At 34.7% G+C, this 19,577-nt stretch overlaps 1 protein-coding gene across 1 annotated transcript in view; it reads right to left on the bottom strand.

Moving 5' to 3' along the window:
- The window catches only part of LOC120526231 (mucin-5B-like), a 146,925-nt gene that overhangs the window by 30,805 nt on the left and 96,543 nt on the right, over nt 1-19,577 (bottom strand). The window contains exons 62-78 of the mRNA XM_039749335.1: nt 17,900-18,025; nt 16,607-16,724; nt 15,377-15,515; nt 14,476-14,586; nt 13,840-13,909; nt 12,726-12,863; nt 11,258-11,422; nt 10,723-10,817; nt 9,280-9,406; nt 8,820-9,072; nt 3,470-3,522; nt 2,602-2,702; nt 2,119-2,270; nt 1,898-2,036; nt 1,179-1,289; nt 760-939; nt 431-670 (exon numbers count right to left, since the gene is read on the bottom strand). Coding sequence (XP_039605269.1) covers nt 431-670; nt 760-939; nt 1,179-1,289; nt 1,898-2,036; nt 2,119-2,270; nt 2,602-2,702; nt 3,470-3,522; nt 8,820-9,072; nt 9,280-9,406; nt 10,723-10,817; nt 11,258-11,422; nt 12,726-12,863; nt 13,840-13,909; nt 14,476-14,586; nt 15,377-15,515; nt 16,607-16,724; nt 17,900-18,025 — 2,318 coding nt within the window. The remainder of the gene's footprint in view (nt 1-430; nt 671-759; nt 940-1,178; nt 1,290-1,897; nt 2,037-2,118; nt 2,271-2,601; nt 2,703-3,469; nt 3,523-8,819; nt 9,073-9,279; nt 9,407-10,722; nt 10,818-11,257; nt 11,423-12,725; nt 12,864-13,839; nt 13,910-14,475; nt 14,587-15,376; nt 15,516-16,606; nt 16,725-17,899; nt 18,026-19,577) is intronic.

Genomic DNA, 19,577 nt, shown 5'->3' with positions numbered 1-19,577 from the left:
ATATAAAAGAGTGCAATGCTAACAGATTTTATTTAATATGTTGCTTTTCTGAGTATTCTATTACAATGCTAATTAATTTCTTTCTTCTTCATTCCAAATTCTTACAATGCATGTACAGTATTCAAGATGCAGTAGCAGAACTGGACATTATATAGTGTGTAATCATTAAGGAAATGATGTATATATAAAAGCTATATGTGTTTGTTTGTGTATGTGCTCATGTATAGAAATATTCTGAAAACAGAGTATCACACCTTACAATGAGAAAACAGACAAAGGCGGAAGAAACGCAACTTTCTTACTAAATATGTGTGACATTAACAGATGCAGAATACACACAAAAAAGACCAACAAGAAAAGCAAAAAGGGACAGAAACACGGGACAAAAACAGATAACATATACACAAGAGAAAACAAAACTGGCTAATACCTGAGGGTGGCAGGTTTTAAAAACTTGGCTCTTGATAATGCTGCATTGTTTCTGAGCCCAGGACTGACGGTAGGGGTTGGAAAGACATGGGTCTTTGTGGCCTTTAGCATCTGGGCAACTGGAGGACACCTTCCAGCTGTTTCCAAGCTCAAGAGCATTTACCACTACTGACTGGCTTCTTGTGGTAAAGTCATTGTTTGCATTTCCATCATAATTTCCACATAGGCCACAGACATGACCCTTAAAGATACAACACATGATGCATATAATATCTGTCATTTTACTCTTAATTCTACACTAGTTCACACACTATTATCCTTTAAGCTTACCTTGAATTTTGGACTTAGTTTGATAAAGATGCTAGTCTTCTTATCCCACATAATGATCACTCCATCACTGCCCTCAATGACCAAATAGATGCCCATCTTATAGATTTTGTAGGGGATCTCAGCACCTGAAACTCTCTGGATTACCTCATAATGTCCATCTGTGAGGATTAGCTCATTGTTCTAAAACAGAATACATGATTACTCATTTAATGTGAAGTACATGGACTACACTGTTGTAAATAACCAAATAATCATTTGTTCTAAGGACTCAAGATCTGAGGCAAAAAGACGAAAAACTCATTTAATTATTTTCTAGTAGATGAGATTTGAGACTTTACAATTATCAATGAAAAGTGTTCAGTATTCATAATTCCAGATAGCTAACTACAGCTTTCAGGCTACATGCTGATTATACGCACCCCTAGGTAGAACTTGATAGTTTTGGAGCATGTGGTCCCAGTTGTGCCACAAGGAATATTTTCTGTAATCACTCTGAATGTGCCATTGCCAGGGTTGTTACTACAGAAGTCCTGGAAAAGGAGGAAAAGCAGGGTTAGAAAGTATGTTGACTGACTTAGTGCCTTCACATCTGATGTTATTAGTGATGACTTGTTAGCCTAATGAAGTCATTGATGAATATACTGGTGTGTATACCAAAATATTGAGTTTGTATGCTATCCTGGCAACTTAAGTGTAATACCTCATTAAATTCTGGAATGCTAGACAACAGCAGGGCACCCTTGTGCCAACATGCTCTTCTCAATCTAGCTTAAAATAAATTAGCAACTTTAAAATGAGAGCAAGCAATTTTGAATAATTGAATAATCAAACCACCCGGCTGTATTTTATTATCATTTAGGGATAGGGATATACAGTACACGTTTTCAAATAAATTTAAAGCAGACTGTAAAGTGAAAGTGAGTGTAAAGACAAATAATAATATAACATAAGAGCAATGTCCTTTGTAAAATCGGAGGAAGGAAGTCTTAAAGTCAAAGAGCAACAGCCCTTCATCAATGTTGAAGAGAAAGAATACATCCTGTCTCAGTTTAAAAAAGCCATATATTCTACTCCTGTTCATAAAGACAAGATGATTATTTATTTGTGTATTTCATTTACTTAAATTATTACTTTGTACCTGAGTGAGAGTATACTCGCAGTTTCCACTGAATGTGAACCTCTTCCCATCAAAGGTTATATAGTGTCCATCTCCATAGATTGCACAGGTAGCCTGGCACTGGGCTGTGGTACAGTCCCACTTTCTGTTCTTGCAGGTGCTGGAGACCATTACAATTCAAGTAATATTATTATAAATGATCAAAATGTATTGTTTTAATAGAAGAATGTCATTTTACATACCATGTGTTACAATCAGCTTTGATCTTGTCTCCTGGCTTGTACATTTCACCATTGTGGGTGCAAGGGCACTGGCTCTCAGATATACAACCACCCTTACCATCTGAGACAAGACCCACTGGACATATGCAACCTGAGACACACTCTGTACTGTACTGTGGGGAGAAATAAGATATAAAAAAATATTACATATCTGGAAGATTGCTATGCACTGTCTAATCCACATAAAAAACAATTACTGATATATTTTAGATTGTACTTAGTGACATAACAATATGTAAAATGTAATAACTTCTATGAATGATTATTTGCTAACTGCCTATTTAGTAAGAATCCTGATTCATTTGATACTAATCTGTGCTGTGATTCAGAGGGAGAGCTCCAATTGATGAAAAATTCCAGGCTAAGAGCTCTTCAAGGAGCATATCCAGAATTATGAGCTATGACCTCTGGGTTAAACTAAACAGAACAGTGAGTTTCACATACACATGACGCATCCAGGGTATCACAGCTCTTCTGGCACTCAGATCCTTTGGTTCCTGTTTTAGCTTTGCTACAATCAAAATAGATCATTGGTGCTTTACATGCTGAAAGAAAAAATAAAAAAATTTGAAATGTAATAATCAGAAACATGAAAAAAATAAGTTAAAAAATAATTACAATAATAATAAAAGATTTATTAAAATGATCTGCTTATAAAGGTTATGGCATATTTGAAGACGTAGCTAAGGAAGCACAGGATTCTTTTGAACGAGAGCTTAACAGACAGCTCAGATAAATAAGGCAACTAGTCTGCTGACTTTGGCCAGTTTATTGTGGCCTTGGTTTTAATGATTTTTATAATAGTCTTGCACTGTCTTGTTTCCAAAACCTCTGTGCATACATAATCAATAAGTACATTTAGAAACTGGTGTTTCCTTTGAATATACATACAGTGCATGCATATCATCACAAAACCTCTTAATTCAAGTAAGGGTTGTGAGGTGCCCAAACCTATCCTGACAGCAGCTCTCGCAAGGTAGGAAATAACCCCGAAACGGGCATCAGTTTAACTTAATGCACACATACAAACATGCCCACTCTCACTTACACTGATGCCAATGTAGAGTTGCCAAACAACCTAACCTGGACCTGGGTGAGTAATGTGGAAAAGTGGTCAAAAATCTTTTGTGGTGTAGGGGTTGCTACTATTGGAAGGATACAGAAATTGTGATGGTTATTTTGGCTTTTTAAAACTTTATTATTTTTCTCATTCTGCATTAACAGATAATCATATTAATTTAACGTGAAATGTGTCATTACTTTAAAAATCAACAATAAATTAATTATAAAAGAAGCAGCAATTCAGACTTACTTGGTTTGGTGGAAGGTGCTCCAATGCAACTTAGTGTTCCTTGTCTGCAAGTGCTAAAAGGAGAAAATGAGAAGTAAAATTTGAGTTACAGTAACGCCACTAGTGACCTGCAGAGAGCAGCAGATTCCAATGTATTGCATGACTCTGCTTGGTAGCAGCATACTGACTCAGATGGCCAGCTAACTTGTTAGGATTATTACAGATATTTACATTGGTCAGTTGGCAAAGTTTCATTTTCCCATTTAATTAATTATTATATTTGAGTATCTGAAGTTTCAGATTACAGAATGGAAGCTCACTACCAACAAAACAGGGAACTGAAATAATCACATCATTTTATTGCATCCATCATAGTGTGCATTATTACAAAAATCTAATCACAGCATACAAGAATACACTTTAAAATATGGAGATAAACAGTCAGATATGTAATAAAGTGTAAGGAAATAACAGTAAACTGACAATACATAGGAACTGAATGAAAAGAGACCTTATGGACTGGACAGAACATTTAGTATCTGTAGAGCAGGGAAATCTAAGCTAATACACATCCTCTAACAGAAAGGGAGAATTCAGGAAGTACCGATCACAATAAAGGATTGGTCAAAAACTGTAGCTTAATGAAAAAGACTTGCATCATTAGATCTCCAGGTTAATGAGATCTATGGTATACATCTTTGAGATTCAGGAAAAAAACAGAAGAACAAAGGCACTACAATACATCTCTTTCAAAATGAATATCACTAAAAAAGGCTTCTTATTTTTACTTGCTCATATAAACCAATCATATTGTTTGAATGATTTTTTCTTTCAAGTTGCCTGTTTATTTATTTGATCTGTTGCTTTTACCGTCATTAAGAGCATGCACCACTATAAGAGGCTTTACATATCTAAGAACAGAGCCATTCCTTTGTATATGCAGATCATGAACTGTGTATGAGGCCAATGACCAGAGGACCAATGGGGAGGCTGGGGCCATTGGGGGTTTGAAGACTTTCACAATTCAGAAATTCAGGAAATTTGCTGGAGAGCCAAATGGATTGATGTCTTTGTTGCATAGCTTACTTGACTTGAGTCATATAAGTCCTCCTGCAACCTTAATCTTAACCATAGTGTAACTAGGCATATCACATAACATCTCTGATGTATCATGCAAAGCAACAACCTCCTCAATGGAGCAGAGCTCTGGAAATTTGCATCTTGACTCTGTTGGGGTTATTATTGTTTCATGAATCATTTGATAATTTTTCATTAATGAGCAGAGAGATGGCTGCAGGTCAACACCAGTCAGGAGCACAGAAAAAAAAAGCACGAAGAAGCAGGTGCATGTGTGTTTAGAAATCTAAATTTGTCCAACTTCCAGTAAGCTAGCTAACATTACATCAATTGTTACTATACTAAAGCTAGCAGTTTAATGGAGTAATGACGGAGTAGAATTATGTGTAATATTTTTGATATTGAGCGTTTAACAGATATTATCTGATGTTACAGATAAATGGTTGAGGATTATTATTACCACCATATAGACTTCAGGACTTATACATGCTGTTAAAGGCTGCTAACGTTAGTTAACATATGAAGTGCTCTGGGTGTAGTTGCATGGAGGACAAATTTGTAAATTTCACCAACAAACAAGCTTACTAGTTAATTATTGGCTGAATTTTGGAAATGCACCATGTAAGCAGCTTTGGAATACAAAAATAACAATTAGTTCAACTGTTGGTTAATTTTATTAGCAGCTAATATTGCTGGTTTAGGTAATGTCTTATTGCTATCTGATGTCACTGGAAGGACAAAATGGAGTTTAGATAAATTCATAAGTATAGGTGATATATGCACATGCTCATTTTTTAAAAATATCTAAATATTCAGCATTATTTTGAGCCTGTAATTACTGCATCAAGTAAGTTTATTAAATATTTTCAGTAGTGGCATTAGTAGTTTTGGTAACACTTTAGTTTAGGTACTGTAAAAATGCACCTATTACTCACTTATTCTTATGTAACAAGACCTTAACAAAGACTTTTTTTGGTCTTCATAACACGTATGAAACATCAGAAAAAAATGCAGACATGTGCTGTTGTGATATGCAACAGAGAGAATGAAAAAAACCCTAAATATTCACTTTCAAGTTTTGAATATTTTAGAAAAAGCATTTGTATTTTACATTAAAGGTTATGGTTACATTTTTGATGTATGCTTCTTTGTTCATTTATTATTTATATATATATATATATATATGTTATGGCCAAAACCCAAAATCAGCCAAAGCGGAAAGTGTCCAGCCAATTTGGGAAATGGCCAATGTCACTGTAAACTGACCAGCCAATGTCCGATCTTTTCCTTGATTTTGGGATTTGGCCAGCCAGTTTACGAAATAGCATGGGGCGATCGGCCAAAGTCGGAAAAAAAAGGTATGAACAATGATTTGTTGCGCGCTTAGTAGTGCAGTTGCATCGAGTGTAGCCTTGGCGGCTCATGTTCAGAAACCGGACGCCACTTGGTTGTTTCACAATAATTAAGATTAGGTATGATAAGTAGGTTTCACATTTCTGTTATCATTTTAGCACTAAAATAGTGTCTTAACATCAGGGACCTATTTTATTGACCCCTTAACATTCGGGGTCATTTTTGCTAAATCGCTTGTAATTCGACCTCTCCAAATTAGAATCATTGCTGTTATTGAACTATCTGGAGTATAAACACATGTTTGGTCTCTTTGTAAAGGTAACATTCTCTAGTTTCACCCTTAGTAGTCAGAATCACTGTAGGTGTGACTGATCAAAAGTTATGCACATTAGAACTCACAAAAAAAACGAATTTTTTTGTTCTCGCCTAAGTTTTTTTATGAAAATAAAGGAAAATAAAGCTGCAGTAGGTAGGTGAGGACAGAAACACACAATGTACCAACAGAATAACTTGTTGACTACTCACATTTCAAATTTGAAAAGAATACCTGTAAAATGACATTTTTACACCAGTTTTATGTGGGCATGCCCAGGGGTTTTAGAGGACCATTATCCACATTTTGGAACATATGGAAAAAGTGTAATAACTTTTGAATGCTTCAACCCACATATATCAATGAGGGCTCTACTGAAAGCTTACACCTAAAGGAATCTATATCTACATACAGTGTCACTCTATTAGTTATAAAAATAATAAAAACAATAAAAAATACACATTTCTATGTAAAAATAGTCAATACAAGTTATGAGCCAAAAATATATTTATATTTTTATTTTTTACTTTTTTTTATAAAATGCACACAAACTATATATATTTCTTTTACAAACTTACAACACAGCTCAGCGTTTTTCCATGTGCCACTTGATGGCAGCAATCACTAGCAAGCAGAAAGCACAAGGGCGTGGCACGTCGCTCTCCGCCCTTTACATGTCCCCTGTGCCGGTTGAATACTTTCGCAACGCGTACATGCATCTATTATTTAATCAAGCGTTTATTTACGTTTAAACTTCTACTTTTATTCATATTTAAACTGCGAAAAAACTTGGCGAAATCACAATAAACAACCACGCACCAACTCTGCAGACTGGCACAAATGCCACCTTCACGAAGCTGCGATTGTTTTTTTTACAAGTTAAGCATAGCAAGTCACATATCAAAATGCTCGTCTGCTCATTGGCTGTAAGTTTTGAGTGTCAGTCACAGTGTCCAATCAAACTGGTAGATTCTACCAGAGTTTGAAGCAGACGTCATCATCTAAAGCTTTCTGTGACACTGGTTGGCTATACGGGGTGCCAGTCAACCCCAGACCCGTCGTAATTGGCCAAGTTAGGTGTCGATCTGAAGCTAACACTTCCGCGAGCATTTATTTACGCTTCTCGGTACTTTAATTCATATTTAAAATGCGAAAAAACGTGGCGAAATCACAATAAACAACCACGAACCAACTCTGCAGATTGGCACAAATGCCACCTTCGCGCCGATTATATCGCTTTGTTTACAAGTTAGCATAGCAAGTCACATATCAAAATGCTCGTCTGCTCATTGGCTGTAAGTTTTGAGTGTCAGTCACAGTGTCCAATCAAACTGGTAGATTCTACCAGAGTTTGAAGCAGACGTCATCATCTAAAGCTTTCTGTGACACTAGTTGGCTATACGAGGTGCCAGTCAACCCCAGACCCATCGTAAATGGCCAACTTAGGTGTCTTTCGAAAGCTAACACTTCCGTGTTTCATGCGGTAGCATGGTTATCGCCGACAGAAACAAATTACGTCTAATATGAGCAATATAAGTGAAAAAAAATTACTTAGGTGGTCTCAAGTTATGAAGCATTTTCTGGAGTTTTTGTCCCTTTGAGAATATATCGTGTGTTTTGGACCTAAATCGTTTTACTGGATTATATTCGCTGGAGCCTTACGGACACAATGGGATCAATACTGCTCGGAAATATTGATGTTTGACTTGCTGGGGGTCTTCAAAGGTAGGCACAGTCAACTCTTAAAAGTATGTACTTCTCTGTAAAAAAGGCTTTAGTGTCAGTGCTGTGGTTGTGTGTCAAAATGGTTTATATCATCGGAAAGACGAGACTTTGAAGTTTCATTTGATGGGTAGGGTGTCGAGATGCATGGCAGATGGGCATGCACGATGGGCATGCACACATTACTGTAACGTTTTTGAACCGCTGTTTGTCCCGGGACCGGGACGTGTGCGCGTTAAGAGGTTAAGGTTAGTGTTTGGGCGAGGGGAAGGCCGTCTCAAGTGGCGTCCGTTTTCTAAACAAGACCCGCCTTGAGCAGTTTCTTGTGCAGAATGGAAAACTCACTTCTGAATCTGTATCTGAAATTTTTAAGTATCTTCGCACCTTGAGCGGACAGTCTTACATCAGTACATCGAATTTTGGCCAGGGAGTTCTCGCCACTTTGTGAAATGGCCAGCCAAACTAGCAAATATACCGGTCATTTCTAGTAATTCGGACTTTGGCCACACCTCTTGGTCAAAATGCGAAATGGGCAGCCAAATCGGGAACTGGCTGACCTTCGGGTTTTGGCTGTAACAATTGTTCAAATTAAACCTGTTATAAGAAATATTTCTTAGGTGCTCTTATGAAAATTCTTCTTAGGGCTCCAGTTTGGATAATGAAGGCACTGACTAAGAATATCACAATGCAATTTCAAATGTATAAACTGATAAAACACTTGATGACATGATTTGTAAACTATCCATTCTACAAATACTGTAAATGTAACTATGTAAATGTCCATCTTGTCCTTTATAGCAAGATAACTGATTTCATCAACCTACATCACGTATGAATCATGGTGACACAGCTTCAGTGTTGTCTGCTTTAAAATACATGCTTTAAACTATCAGAAGGGATGCTTACCAGGTGGCTCCGTCCTTGCTGATAACTTCTCCAGCCGGCACCACTGAGCCTTTATGGTAACAGGGGCATTTCACAGCTGGCACACACTGGTTTTCCTCATCCATGTATGTCCCTTCAGCACAGCCACAGCCATCTACTGCTATGTGTTGTATCTTGCATGTGTCGTCTGGTTCACTCAGGGAGCGGCAAGTGCGTCCACAGCTAGTCATGTTGTAGCTGTAGGTTTGTGTTTTGGGGCAGTTGGTATATTTAGCTAAACAGATAAAATATTGTGAGCAAAGTTAATAATTACAGTTACAGAATAAATCAATCTTGGTAAGAAGCAGTAAAGAATTACTTTTAGTATCTTCTTTAAAAATGAATCCAGGAAATATAATTAAAAGACAGAAATCTGTCAATCCTTAACTTTCTATATTGATTTGAATCAGGAAATATAAATGATAAATTTGCCAAAACTTACTGCAAATGGTTACTCTCCACCCTTCCAGCTGAATTCCTTTTGCAGTACAAGCTTGAACGTATGAGGAGATAGTGGCACACATGCAGTCTTCACTCTTCTCACAGTTGCAGCTGTCATACATGCAATTCTGGAAGATAAATGACAGTGTTTGGAAATTAGTTGAAGAGATCTGTACTTTAGGTATAAACTCCATGATTATTGATGGTTTATCTGGTCTGCTGCTGAATGTCATTACAAGACTTGCAGTGTTCCTAAGCCTCAAACCTGAAACAATTGTAATATATTTTGAAAGTAAGGCTAAAGTTGTTAAAGTAGAGGGGTACAGTAGTTATCACTATTGCCTCTTAGCACTCAATGGGAGTCTAGGTTTGGATCACACTCTTTGTGTAAAGTCTGTTCTTTCTTCCTGTGAGTATGTAGATTTTTCTCTGGGTACTCTGGATTTTCTCCCATGTCTCAAAAATGCTTTTTGGGTTAAGTGGGATCTGTAAATTGGCCAAATGATTACTAATATGAGTGTATGCGTCAGTGTTATTTGATAAACTGATACTTTTTGTACTGCTTGTTTCTATCTTGTGTTTGATGTTGATGGTGTAGACTTCAGTCCCCAGTCACCCTACATTGATTCAGTGGGTTTCTTAAATAGATAATCTAAAGTTTTTATGAAAAAAATGAGAATGCCGATAATGTTCCAGATTGTTCCAAAGGACATATAACATTTCAATAACTAATAATTATATTCACTATAATCCTTTATCTAAACTTTGAATAGAGGAGAAGTAATATTATTCATTTCTCAGTACCTGCTAGGATTGTGGGGCGATAAGAGCATTTTCTTACATCTAATGCAAGGCTGGAAACAACAACTGATGGAGCAGCAGTACGTCTCAGCACACAGTCATGCACACTGGGTAAATCTACATCATCAATTAACTAACTTCATGTGCACATATTTAGGATGTAAGGGAAAACTTCAGTGCCAGAAGATAGTTCACACAGGCTTGAGGAGCACAAGCAAACTCCTAACAGAATGGGATCCGAAAGAGAACTGAAAGCATGTGAGGCCATTGCGGTAATCACAAGTGCCATGAGGTAAATATTTTAATGATTTAAATAAACGTATAGGCTTTTAAGAAATACCACTTTTCTTATTAAAATTTTGTTTCATATTTTTCTATTCTTTTTTTTAGATTGTATGTCATACACCAAATCCACTACTACTATCCACTACCTCTAATATTTAGTGCTGGCCATGGTAATCATCGCAATATTGTGAATTTAAAATGAATGCACATTTGAAATTTTCGCAAGAACAGCAACCTGTTGAATCGATCAATCAATCAGCATTTATTCTACAAAGCATGTGGCTTCTTACTATCCACTTTTTAAAATGCAACATATACAGCAGTACACCTTATCAACTCTGAGACATGTAATACTCACAGTCTTGTATATGTCGGGTTGGACTGCTGAGTGGCATGTGGCAAATGGACCTCTAGGATCTGACAGCATGGAACACCAGTGCTTAGCATATTTCTCTGTGAAAAGGCATAACACAGCAATCAGAAATGCAGTATTGCTGAAAATGGCTGATTTTTTTTATTAGTGCTTTTTGGTTTTTTTTAAACACACCATACATCAAACTAGATTCATATACAAGAGCGTAAATGATTGTGTAAAATAAAGTTTCCTGACTCCAAATATTGTTCAATTTCATATACAGATATCCCTTAGGATTATTAATCTTTTTCTTGCTAAACTGAAAGCAATTTCAAACAAATTTAGTTTGCATAAATACATTGGAAACCATGCATTATATATTTTTCAGTTCTTAAAGAAATTATTAATTTTGGTGGAGTAACTACTATACAGTATTTCTACCATATAAATCAATGGGAAAGTTTTACAAGTTAAAAAAGTCAGGAAAGTGAAATGTTATGCAGAGGTTTGCTACACAAGCATTTTCACAATCACTTACCATTCTCAATGCTCAGGCTGCATGGATTTTCATAATTGTCCTTTTTATTTTTGCATGCTCCATTAGTTTTCCAGGTATTGCCAAAAGCAGCAGCTGTACCCTCCACCAGTCCACTGGTGGTTTTGAAGTCGTCACTTTCCATGCTATTAAAATTACCACAAAGACCTGAACAAAATACAAAGAAACATGCCTTGACGTTAACCCTTTCAAAAATTGTTTGGTAAAATGAATAATGAATATTCACTTTCTTAATTGTTCTTAAAGTTCAGCAAAGGCATGTTGCACTAAATGGTTTTTAGAAAATTAAATGAAGAAACTAGGCATAAAAAAGTTTTCTTTTTGTAATTTTCTAACGATCTTTATAGAAATTTTTATATTATCAAGAAAATTCAACAATACCGGAAACCAGTGTATGGAACCACAACATGAAAATATGTTGGCTTGTTAACTGTAGTCCTTCTCTCGCTCCATAAATAAAAAATGCAATAGATTGCTGTTTTTAATATTTTCTTATTCATTGGGCTCTGCTAACAGTTTATCACTGCCTCACAATTCTCCTAGGAACTGTTGTGGATATGGAAAACTTTCCATGGTTTTTCACTTACTTACAGCAAAGCAGTACAATAATTCTTGAAATTCTCTAAATTCTTTTTGAAATATAAACATGATGAGTATCTTCTGAGATGATTTAAGAAATTTCACGGCTTCACATTATGTAGAGTTAAAGTCAAAGTCAAAGCGAACCTATTGTCATCTCAACCATATACAAGTACGCAGATAGACGAAATTGCGAAGCTCAGGGTCCACAGTGTAATAACATGAAGTTCAAATAAAAAATTAAAATGAAATTAAAAATAGAATTAAAATTTAAATTTAAAATTAAAACACAAACAAGACGAGACATTGTGCAAAGACAAGATTGATGCAATGTATGGTATTATGCAATCTAGATTCATAAATAAATCACAAATATAGTCAATACCATAAATATAGTTAATAAATATGTAATATAATAGATAAATAATAGATATAGATAATACAGAAATTATCAGTGTATGGTAATAGTTGTTTAAGACGTGTGTAAACAATGACAGGTCAGAATGTTTCACAGCAGAAGGATATCAAGAGTGTCAAAATACTTAAAGGTCAGTATAAGATTTTCAGTTCTTCTCTACATGCACACTAGTCTTTGCAGGAAAATGGCTTGCATGTACAAAAAATTCTGTTTTTAGAGGTTGTTGAAGCAGTGTGGAAGATCCCAGGGGGCAGCCTGGTGTTAAGGAGTCTTTACAACTTGGGGGTAAAAACTCTCCTGCAGCCTGGCAAACCTGGCTGTGATGCTGCAGTAGCTTCTCCTGGATGGCAGAATTGTGAAAAGTCCATGTGAGGGATGTAAGGGGTCCTGCACAATGCTGCAGGCCTTGTGGTCACTGCGTTTGTAAAATAGAATTAAAGTACTTCCACTTACCGCAGACTTTGCCTTTATTGTTGGCACTTGCAGTTATATAGAGCTGCATTACAGGGGTGAATTGTATCTTCAGCTGGAGTCCAGATGCAATTTGAATGATGATGTAGAATGAGGAAGGTTTAAAGATTGATAAATCATCTGCAAAATATAGAATAACAATATAAAGAAGATGGTTGACAACAGCCCAGATCATCTTTCTGTATTGTTAAGTTATAGTTAAAATCAGAGGTTTCATTTACAAATTCTAAAGAAGTGATTATTCAAAACAAAATATTTATATCAGAATAATTACAAAGTCAAAGTAAGAAAATAACAATGTTATTTTGTACAATGTGGTCCATTTACATAGAACCAATATAATTCTACATGTAATAAAAATATTTTATACTATTTATTTAATAGTAACTTGGTTAATGTTAAGGTGGACTCTATCCCATGCAGTACCCTTCAGTTAGGAGTAAGATATGATGTTGCAGAAGACATATTTACAAAGGACAGAATTGTCCATCTTTGTGACAGTATAGTATGTTTCAAAACATGACAAGAAACCAGGAGCACTGGTGAAAACTCTTAGGTACATATTGAGAAGGCACCCTAACTGGTAATGAAAATGAGGGCCATATAATGTGAGAGAGGAATGTGAAGTGTGAGTTGGCCATGTCATGTAAAAATAATAGTGTATTCAAAATGAAAGTAGAATATCATCAAAATGTTATAAACTCAAGTATTTACATTTATTTGAGCTTTATCTGTTCAGCATCTCTAGAAATGAAATATAGTCTCATTAGACACGTTATAATGTCATAATTAATTCCAGAAAAGATCAGCCAACAGTGTCTAAAAACATTATCTCAATGAAGAATATGAAAAGGAGAAAACTAAAGACTATTGTCATTACTCAAGATATTACTATATGTATATTTGTCAAAGTACTTCAGTTTCTTTGGACCAGTTGGTAAAAAGTGGAGCTGTCTGGAAATAATGCATAGCATCATAAAAACAAAAATAAGGACTACATAAAATAGTTCAAAATAACTGGTCCAGCACAGGGGTCTTTTAATCAGGCATACAAAATCAATACAAATATTACAACTTTCAAAAGAGCATTACTTACCTGTTGTTAGTGGCAGCTGAGTGAACATCCCATTCTTAAATACTGATCCTGATGCCTTGATTACAAACTGCTAAGGGGAAACAAAATTAATTACATTTCTAGTGTCAGGTAGTAGGAAGTATTGTCCTAGTAGAAATACGAAGTTTTTTGTTGTTTAAGCAGTGACTTTTTACTTTTGATGTGAAGTGAATTGCAGTCATGTTATTTTTCATTATGTTTTGTCGTTATCATCAAGCCCAGGGTGTGTTCTGAATATTGTTACACATGTCTGCTTGGTGAGGATATTAAGAAGTAAAAAGTAAAATGTAAAGTAAATGTAAAGTCCTGCTGGGGTCAAATTTGAAACAATGTGATCCACAAATTGTTCTACTGGTCTTCACTTGCTACTGGCAACCTTAATATCATGTCTAGTTGCTTATGTAAATGTGCACTACATGTTGCTTAATTCCTTCATTTTTAAATAGTGTCATTCAATAGATTATGTTACTCCAAAATGTTTGACACATATACAACTATGATGCATTTATTTCTAGGATTATGAATGGTTAAACAACTCCACTTTGGATAGAAATTATAAGGGTTGTATGATAAAAAATAACGGAATGACAGCATTCAGGCTTGTTACAATGCACTTACTTGCTCTCCATCTTCAGATGTAACAAACACACTCTTCAAGCAGGTCTCTGTGTCAGTAAGGCCACACTTCACAAGCTCAGCCGCAATAATAAAACCATCACCTTTGCAGTTCTAAACAACAATATGAGAAAAATGGAAAATTTCATTTTTAGGAAAATGGAATCTAAAACACAAATAATTAACTGTATTTTTCAGGTAGCATACTGTACATTTAGTTTATCAAGAAGAACATTACTTCAACAAACAGAAAGTCTTGATTATACAGTAGAATATTTATATACATGTTGATTGTAGCTTTTGTGGTACAAACAACCTCAGTGTCTGTAGACCTCCTTTCAGTTCTTGTTGCTTTATTGAATAACTAGGAATTTTCTCCATATTTGCTTAACATGTTTCTACTTGCCAAGTTTCCCACAGATATGGTTGTGGAAGCAAAATGATGCAGTGATTGCATCTTTCAGGAGGTGCCACTCATTTAATTGTCGACATTTAAACATAGGCTGCCCAGAAGGTACATATTTTGTTAATACATACAGTATCTTACATATGATGACTGTATTAGAAAGTGGATGTATTGACACTTTTGTAAATCTTACCTTTTAGATCATTTAAATACACTGTAGGCATTAACCAAATGATTTTACTGCCTCTCTACACCACAACATTCATGCAGTAAGTGGACCCTATAGTCAGTACTACAGTTAATTAGTCTTTTATCACTCTGACTTCCATATGACCCACAAAAAGACCCACTTTAACATTAAACAGACATGTGTATGTATTTGGTTAAAAATGTATAATATTTTATATCTTATGTGAATAATGCTGAATATAGCAATGTGTAATAGAGATTGGGTTTTGTTAGAAATGCCAGATATAAGATTAACTACTTTAAAAATACCTTGCTTATTATGTAGGTACAATCTCCATGGAATGTGAAATGTTTTCCATCATAAGAGGTGATGTGAGAGCCACCCTCAATAGAGCAGGTTGCAGGACAATCCAGATCTTTGCAGGCCCACTGTCCACCAGAACAGGTGCTGTAGAGAATCACACATAATTACTGTGCAAGAGAAATCATTGGAGATGACACAAAGGTACTGTGCACTTTTATCTTGTACTTGTTACTGATTTGTTAAGAAAGTCATATAAGTTTCTGTCAAAATGTTTATAAGCTTTCAAGTTCACATTAATTAGGCGTTTTAACTACTTTATTTTACCTACAGCAGCCTTTTTAAAGGGAAGAGTAGAAATTTAAATGATGGCTAATTCTTTTCAAATGACATACATTTTCTACAGTTTACATTAACAAATATGCAAGGACATCCTGCAGCTGTAAATCATACATATATGAGGTTTTTCAGCTGGTTCTGTACACTTGCTTGTTAAAATATGTCAAAGTAACAGAACCTTATTCTCTCCACTTCTCCACTCTTATATTACATTTTAGTATTTCTTGGCCAATCTACAGAAGAAACTAATTTCTTTCTTTCTTTCTTTCTTTCTTTCTTTCTTTCTTTCTTTCTTTCTTTCTATATGAACTAATTTACGTAATACCTACCCATTTCTTTTGAATAGGCAATACTGTTATATAAGACAGAGGAAGAGCCAATAGGGACCACATGAAAAAACACTTCGTGGTAATGAAAAGGAGTCTTTCTAATGGTTAAGATAAGTAAACAGGAACTTCAAGGAGTGATACAGCTATAGTTATCTATAACCAGGTGGCAAAACATTCAACTTTAAAGGGCATCTGGGGTTATTAGGTGACATTCTATAAGGTACATGGTCATTTAAAAGAGTACAAGAATATCAGAAACCAACACTGTTGGACTGTTCCCTATATCAAAAATAACTTAACAATGAACTAAAAATAAAAGTTGTATGCAAGATTTTATTTACCAGTGGGGAAATGTGGTTTACTTGGAACTTGTTTCCATTAATAAATTATATCTAGTCATTCTTTCCTTGAATTTTGGTAAGATAAAACTCCTATGGCTTTATGTTCTTGTTTGGGATGCTCCTAATTATAGTAAAAGTATCCCAAAGACAAAAGAAATAATAATTTTTTGAAACCTTGAAATAAAAAAACATTTTAACAAAGGAACAAAAATGTAAAAGATATAATTACCATTTGCGACAGTCACTGGAGTAAGAGTCGCCAGGAGCGTATATTTTTCCATCGTACTTACAGGAACACTCTTGTAAAGGAACGCAACCACCACCCTTAACATCATCCAGCACAGTGCCTATAGAGAAATGTAAGGTTTATTGGTATTGCCATACATCACATTTCCAGATGCATTATCAAATGTTACCTATAATTGAAAAAATTAGGAGTTTTCTCCCCTAGACTTTCTCGTGTAGGAGTAAACCGCAAGATCATGATTATATTTTTATATTATGTACATTAAACAACCATCAATAACAAATCATAAATTAATAATATATTGAACAATTATTATAAAAGTAAAGGTGAATAAATCAGACACTGCAGCTGCATGAATAAAAGGTAAAGTACCACTTCCAGTTAACCGAAATAGCCCAAAAGTCGATAGAAATCTGTTTTGTACCTAATACTTGAATGCAAAATTTGATTGACCTAAGTGAAGGTGTACTCAAGTTATTGTGTTTACATACACACACAGACATCGCACACATCCACACACACACACAGACAGACAGACACACAGACATAATTCCAAAAATGGTATTTTCAGACTCAGGGAGGTCTTAAACGTCAAGATTCATCAAAATCTCGAAACAGAATTTTTGGAGGATACGTATACAAGAAAGTAAAAATTAGCAAGATGATTCTCTTAATTACATTGTTACTTCTCACTGAGACACGCAATTAATACAGAATAGTATGGTAAAAAAAGAATTAAAATATTTCATAGGAGATAGTCATAGCAGATCTGGGAATTCACCTTTCTTGTTATCTTTTTTAAAACATTATAAAAATCTAGTTTCAACACACCTTTCTTTCAGTACTTCCAGTGGAAGTAGGACAAAATAGATGAGTACAACTGAGCATGAATATGAATGCATCGCAGTATTTTTTGGTTTTCTGTACTTAGTGTGGGTGTTGTGCATAGCACCCTATATCATAATTGTTAATTTTTGAATTTTGATGCCTATACAGGGATTCAGGAGTATATAAATAGATAATAACTGTAAAAAGAAATAAAAAGGAACAGTTTTCTTTCCACTAAAATGTTTATGTTCCCATTAGGAAAACTTGGCTGTCAGCAGGACTGTCAAAAATAGACATTATAAAAAAAAACACATAATTTTGAATTTAATAAATAAATAACTAAACATGGATGCTGATGATATAATTACAAGCTGCTCAGAATAAAAATAAAATAAATCCATAAAGAAATGTTCTACAGATACAAAATTGCAACTCCACTGTTATTACCTGGAGGACAAAAGCAGCCATCACTACAGTGCTCCTCGCAGAGGTGGCTTCTATCTGGATTTGAGCAGCTGTCTGCACAAGATACTCCACACTCCTGATACTCCATGTTAAATGGACATTTCCTAGCTAGAAAGCAAAAACAAGAATTGTTTAATATTAGGTAGATGATTATTGGCAAATGCATAGGAGTGTTATGATGCACTGTAATTGAATTAACGGTACAACCTGTTTCAGAAGGTGGAGTGACGCTAGCATATTATGCTCAAGAGAAGCTACAGTGGACATGGACATCAGGACTAAAGAAATGTTACTTTTACCCAACTATCTAGTCAAGTACTGGATTGTCTGTCTGTTAGAACAAATAGATTTGTAAGGTCATGAGTTCAACTCCATGCCAAGAATAGCGTGCTGCAGGCACACTACAAAAATATTAGTGTTAAAATAAATTTAGGTTCCTAGTCCACTGCATGCAACATTATACAAAAATAAAAAGGTAGTGAGTTGATCTGCTCAAATGTCATACTTTTAGCTGTTTATTTGGCACCTAATGTAAAGCTGGGTTTTAATAAATTTTTAAATAACAATAAACTCCATTATTTTTTCATGTATTTATATTCAATCTATATATGTAAAATTTTATTTCTGTAAGTCTATTAGGGAATCACATAAAGCCTACTGCACCTGTTTCTACAAATCTTTTAAGTTATTTTCAGAATAGTCTAATTTAGAATATAGACTAATGAAATGATATTTTCAATGCATAAACATCTAGAAAAAAAAAAGAAAAATTGAGACAGCCTCACTACAAGTTGCTGTTTTCATTGTACTTTAACACATTTTAATTTTTATATCTCCAGAAAGCAACGTAATATTGCTGTGATCTTTAATTCAAAAGAATTTATACTGATAGCTTAACAAAAAAGAGAAAAATTCCAGGTGTTTATGTTGACCACAATAATTACTGAAAACTTTGAAATAGTTAAAACATGTTGAAAAAGAACAATATTTATATGTTTGCTGCTAACTCTTTAATGACTGATCATATTAAACATCCATCCCTCTTTTCTGAATACTCATTTCATAGCAAAAAAAAATGTCTAGGGCAAATAATAAGCAAGTAAAGACTCAATTTGTGTTGAGAACTGCAATTGAGTTGCAGTAACAAAAGACTTTTAAGACTACAGGAGTGAGATGGGGTGAACACCTTGTGGTGATTCGGCAGGAGTGCTGCTCAGAAAAACGTGTACAACTTGACTTTCTCATCTCTCAGCTATCAAGTTGTACATTATGACTGTCAAGCATTCTGTAAAATGTAAAAATTATTACTACACTGCAAATTATTATTTGCTTCAAAATTACTTATTTCTCTAAATCTGGACCAGGATTCAATCACATGACTCCTGAGCTGTAGGTTAGTATTGCTAGTTACTGTGTCAATGTATTGCACTTGAAGAAAGTAGTTATTAAATGATTTTTTAAATTTTTCTAATTTATTTTTCCCAAAATGAGTGTTTTAATTATTTCCTTTTATTTATTTTTTCTAGTCATATTTTTATTAATATTTGCCCTTTTATTTGCTATAATTTGTGCTATAGCTCAGTGGTTAGTTTTGCTATCTAACAGCTCTTGGAGAATGGGATTGAAATTTGACCAGTTTGTTTTTTAGGGGTTTCATGCT

The sequence above is a fragment of the Polypterus senegalus genome, chromosome 1 (genome assembly GCF_016835505.1).
Source record: "Polypterus senegalus isolate Bchr_013 chromosome 1, ASM1683550v1, whole genome shotgun sequence".
Lineage (NCBI taxonomy): Eukaryota > Metazoa > Chordata > Cladistia > Polypteriformes > Polypteridae > Polypterus > Polypterus senegalus.
The sequence above is the reverse complement of the archived record's forward strand: the minus strand, read 5'-3'. Positions and strand labels throughout refer to the sequence as shown.